This window comes from Engraulis encrasicolus, unplaced genomic scaffold, assembly GCF_034702125.1.
Source record: "Engraulis encrasicolus isolate BLACKSEA-1 unplaced genomic scaffold, IST_EnEncr_1.0 scaffold_73_np1212, whole genome shotgun sequence".
NCBI classification, from domain to species: domain Eukaryota; kingdom Metazoa; phylum Chordata; class Actinopteri; order Clupeiformes; family Engraulidae; genus Engraulis; species Engraulis encrasicolus.
Genome location: NW_026946071.1, coordinates 254,431 through 259,430, shown reverse-complemented (window position 1 = coordinate 259,430; position 5,000 = coordinate 254,431). Strand labels below are relative to the sequence as shown.

The following is a 5,000-nucleotide window of genomic DNA, read 5'->3' as shown; positions in this document are numbered from 1 at the left end:
GGTGGCAGAGGTTGTTGTGAGGTAGACTACAGAAGGGAAGGACGGTATCAGAACTTGTAAATAAATTATTTACAAAGTTCTCTTTGCCTCGTTTTTGAAAGTTATGGTCCACATTTCATTGCAAACAGTGTGTTAGGACTTCGAATTGGTTTAGCACTAGCTGTAGCTAGTTGCTAACACAAATGAAGGCAAATTGTGTTTGAGTTCTGCTGGCAGCTAACTAGTGGTAGCCTACTTAAAAACGAATTGCTTGATAAACTTTTCACACTTTTAAACAGTCCCCAAATAGTTCGTTTGGAATGCTAAGCCCCTCTTAAGACTACAAACAAAGTTATGAGCAACTTGACAATTTATTATTGGCTGTTGCATGTAATCAACATTGCATCAAATGTGCCATTTTCTTGTTGGCAAAACCTGGTGTCCTCCTCTTTGCTGGGTCCATGATATTGCATTATGCAGTATGCATGTGAGAGCTGCATAAACAAAGTCATAATAAGCAACATTTGTTTGAAAAGCGTTATCTTCAGGCTTATTGGTTTTCTCACTAAGAAATAAATATTTCTGGATGTAGTCTGCAAATAGGCTAACAAATAATATTGTGTCATTTAAAAAATACCTGAAGGGTGGCAATGAGAGCAAGGCAGACACCTCACCCAACAGTGCTCCAGGAAAATGCAGGCCCTGTAGTCTTATGAGAGAATCCCCCCCCATCCTATCACTGGAAACTAACTATCTGCTGTGAGTGCGTGTGTTTCGTGCTTACAAAGGCCTTATCATTTTTAGTTATGTTTTTTTTGGGGGGGGGGGGGGGGGGCTCGGCTCGGCTCGTGTTGGCCCTTCATTGGGAGGAATTTTGAAAAACTGGCCCTTGGGAACTTTTAATTGAGTACCCCTGGCCTATACCAAATTGTTAAGTGGTCAAGTAAACTGATCGGTGAACCACAGCTGCACCCTTCTTCCCTGTATGCAAAGCAATTACAGCGGATAGCAATGGCTATCCTAGATGATAGCCGACACCCTTTGCATAGTGAGTTCCAGTACCTCCCCTCTGGACGGAGGCTGGTAGTTCCTGTTGCAGAACCAATAGGCTCAAAAGCAGTTTTGTCAATTACTTTGCTAAACAAGATGTAAAATAAAATAAAAAATGTATTTGTAAAAATGCTCTTTGCACTTTAGCTGCACCAGGAGTGTGGTGTCACTTCTGCCATGGTGCCCCACCCCCCCTCCACCGTGTATATGTTGTATGTGTATTTTCAGTCAAATGTCAAACATTTTTATTTATTTCCTTGTGAAGCCTACATGTGTTTTTTAGACTCCATGTTTATGTGTCATGTCACTGATTCTTGAAAGTTTGGCAAAAACATGTCCCTGCAGTAAAATATTAATTCTGTTGAAAATCAACTAAATTTTCACAAACAAAATGAACCCAGGTAATGGCCAAGGGGTCTGTCACACGAATACACAGTTGTTTGAAATATTTAAGTGTAATTTTATTACTTTTCATGGCTATAAACCTGTCCACACCCTGTAAAAACGCCTGTCCCAAGGACTGGCATCATCATTTCAATTGACTTAAAATACAAAAATCACTAACAGAATTGAACAATATCACCATGATGTGGAAGACCATATTAAAGTGGTTCTACAGATGTGCACATAGTGGATGTAAAACCATATTTACTATTATTTACTGATTGCTCAAAATTTGTCCAGCATATTGGTCACCACCGTCAGATTTTTTCTAAAAGACAATAAAATCAGGTATGCACAAGGTAATTTTCATTACTGAGGACCCCTTTTCAAACCTTTAGCTCTACTGCCTACTTCACCATCACTGAAGCTCCTGTAAGTTTATTATTTTGTCCTCAATTTGTTAATTTGTTTGGACACTGGTACTGTCCCAACCATAAACTGTCAACACCGTCGGGGGTTTTAATAGTATTGTATTACATTAATGTTAATAAATATATTTTTTTTCAGAAAAGGTATGAAGCACCCAAGAAACAGAGCGAAAATGAAATGGCTAATGTGAACAAACAATGCATAATATTTAAAAGAGTGTTTTTTTGTCTCACACCGTCATATGTCACCACCGTCAGATTTTGTTCTGCTCATCATGTTGTTCCATATTTTACTAAATTGTGCTGGTTAATGAAACATTACTAGGCATGTTAGTAATAATTGTGATCCAAAATGATACTCTAGCCACCACTGAGGTGCATTTGGAGGTTTTTTTGTCAGAAAACCTGACGGTGGTGACATCTGATGGAGTTCACCAAAAAACACATGTTTTACGTGTTTTTGACATGTTTTAAGAATATGCATACAATAAGTATCTACAGTTATGTTGAATTGTTAAAGTAATTCACTTTAATACATTAAACATGTGTTTTTACTTCTAATTCTGTCTGCCGCTATTGACAAAACAAGAGAGAGCCCATTTTATGAAAAATGTTAAACATGGGGAGCTTGGCCAATGCATTCACTGCACAGCCAAGACCTACATCTATGATAATACACCTCTATATTTTGGATTTGAACAACTTAAAAGCTGTTTTTACCACATTTTCAACAACCAGTGGCTTACTTCCTAGATAATCTAACTAATGAAGTAAAAACACATGCTCATACTGTGCACACACAAAAATAAAGTGTTTATGCAAGATGCCATTGACTTGAGAGGGCTATTTATTTAGCTAAATGCAGGTACTAATTAGGCCACTTTCACCACTCTCAGATTACTGTCACCACCGTCAGTTCTTAAGTCACCACCGTAAGAAGGAGTTTTGGACATTTTAAAGGAATGGGCTTACAACATTTTCCTTAGGAGTTGTTGAAATATCAAAGTAATAGCCAATTTAAGCCTACACGAATATTTGTGAAATTACAAAAAATGTTTGTTGTATTTAGGCGTTAAGTAAGCATCGTATGACGGTACATATTTTAAAATTAGAACACATGAAGCAGTATTAAAATAGAACAAAAGTGAATTTTCAACATTTAAAGGCATATGTGTGAACCAAAAAATACACATAATCACTTAAAAACTCCAGATACATATGCAACCAAATCAATACAATTTTAATAACTTTTAATTGTGTCTGACGGTGTTGACAAAAAACAAGGTATGATCGGAGAAAAGCCTGATTTCTGAAAAAAATACATAATGGGGAGATTGGCCTTGTGCATTTCTGAAAAGCCAAGACCTTAGTCTACGAGGATATACCATATAATTTTGTAATTCACTTTGTTTTCTTCTGTCAACATTACAACCTGTTTTAGCCACTTTCTCAAGAATCAGTGCTGTGTCATTGTGGATCTGATGTAAGGACAGCCATCTTCTCTTTTATTCTGCAAACCCAGTTTACCTTCGGGTACCAATAAAGTTGAACTGAACTGAACTGAACTGAGTATGCCACAACGGCCATCTGCAACAGAGGCAGGGCCGCGTCAAGTGCTTTCCATCTCTGATGGCCAGAGTAGCGAGATGTTCATTACTTTTACGTTAAGGTTACATTTTAAAACTGTCATCAATCCTGGGCAACATAAATCATTCTCTCCATGGAACAGTGGCAGCCCTGCTGAGCCCACTGAGTAGCAGACTCCTCCACCCAAACTGCAAAACAGAGTACCGCAGGTCATTTCTTCCTTCTGCAGTTAGACTGTACAGCTGTGTGAAGTTGGCACCCCCTATGCTCCTTTGAACAAAGGCGTCTGGGTCATTTCACGTGAAATCAGTTCTGGGGTGCTACCTTGCCACTAAACAGACACAGCAAGTATGATTGAAATGCATGTCGGTCGGGTCCCAAAGTGTCTGATTTCATGTGAAATGACCCATCTGCTAAATACCAATGTAATGTAATGTAAAATGTCAAAAATATGAATAAAAACAATTTGGTTTGTTTGTGCTTCGTTAGTGCACAATTGTGCAGGCAACATGAGCGTTTGCGCACAAACCATCTTGAAGATATTTAGGTTACATTGTAAGAGGTTTGTGACCTTAGGTCACTCAGCACCCCCTCAACATCCAAATGACTCGGAAATGGTTGAAATAGTTTTTGCACTTTTGTGCAGAAAAAAATATCTTTGTGTACAAACCATTTTTATGTTCTTTAACTTTTAATTTTTTGAAAGCAGGTCACTCAGCAGCCCCTCAACATCCAAATGACTCGAAATTGTTACGTTTGTGGTTTTTCATTATAGACCTACTTACCATCACCATCTAATTCTAAGCCTATTCATTATGAGAAAATTGCACTGTCTGTCTGTCTGTCTGTCTATCTGTCTATCTGTCTATCTATCTGTCTGTCTGTCTGTCTGTCTGTCTGTCTGTCTGTCTGTCCTCACTCATACCTCTCTGATTGTCTAGGATGGAGGAGTCTGAATCTGAGAGGAGATCACCCTCTCCTTCACCCTCCTGTGTGTCTATGGAGAGTGACCTGTCCAAGGATTACTTCATTCAATTTAAAGGAGGAGAGTCTTCACCTCAACAGTAAGATCAGCACTCTACTATTCTCCTCTATCTCTCTCTCATACACCCTCCATCTTTCAGTACGTATTGTCTTTCATTGTGTTTCCAAGTGGCAGACAAGTTGTAGCCTATATTACATTCTTGGCTGTGTGTGTGTGTGTACATGTGTGTAACGAAGCCAATTGGAGATTGAAGCCAATTTTTGGTCCCCTAGGGGAAATTATTTCTCTGCATTTATCCCATTTGGACTAGTGAATCACATTGAAGTACACACACTAGTCCGTAGCAGTGGGCTGCCTGCTGAGCGGCGCCCGGGGAGCAGTGTGGTGGTTAGGTGCCTTGCTCAAGGGCACTTCAGCCGTGGTCCGGTCGGGCATTGAACCGGGAACCCTTCGGTTGGCAACTCAGTGCTCTAACCATTGAGCCACGACTGCCCTGTCCTGTAGGCCTACTGCCTAGTTTCATCTACAGGTATCGATCTATCTGTCTGTCTGTCTATCTGTCTATCTATCCCCACACTCTCATCCCT

At 39.5% G+C, this 5,000-nt stretch overlaps 1 protein-coding gene across 1 annotated transcript in view; it reads left to right on the top strand.

Moving 5' to 3' along the window:
• LOC134444802 (NACHT, LRR and PYD domains-containing protein 3-like) overlaps nt 1–4,496 on the top strand; it is a 37,105-nt gene extending 32,609 nt beyond the window's left edge. The window contains exon 8 of the mRNA XM_063193997.1: nt 4,370–4,496. Within this exon, the coding sequence (XP_063050067.1) occupies nt 4,370–4,496 (127 nt within the window). The remainder of the gene's footprint in view (nt 1–4,369) is intronic.
• The last annotated feature ends 504 nt before the right edge of the window (nt 4,497–5,000 follow it).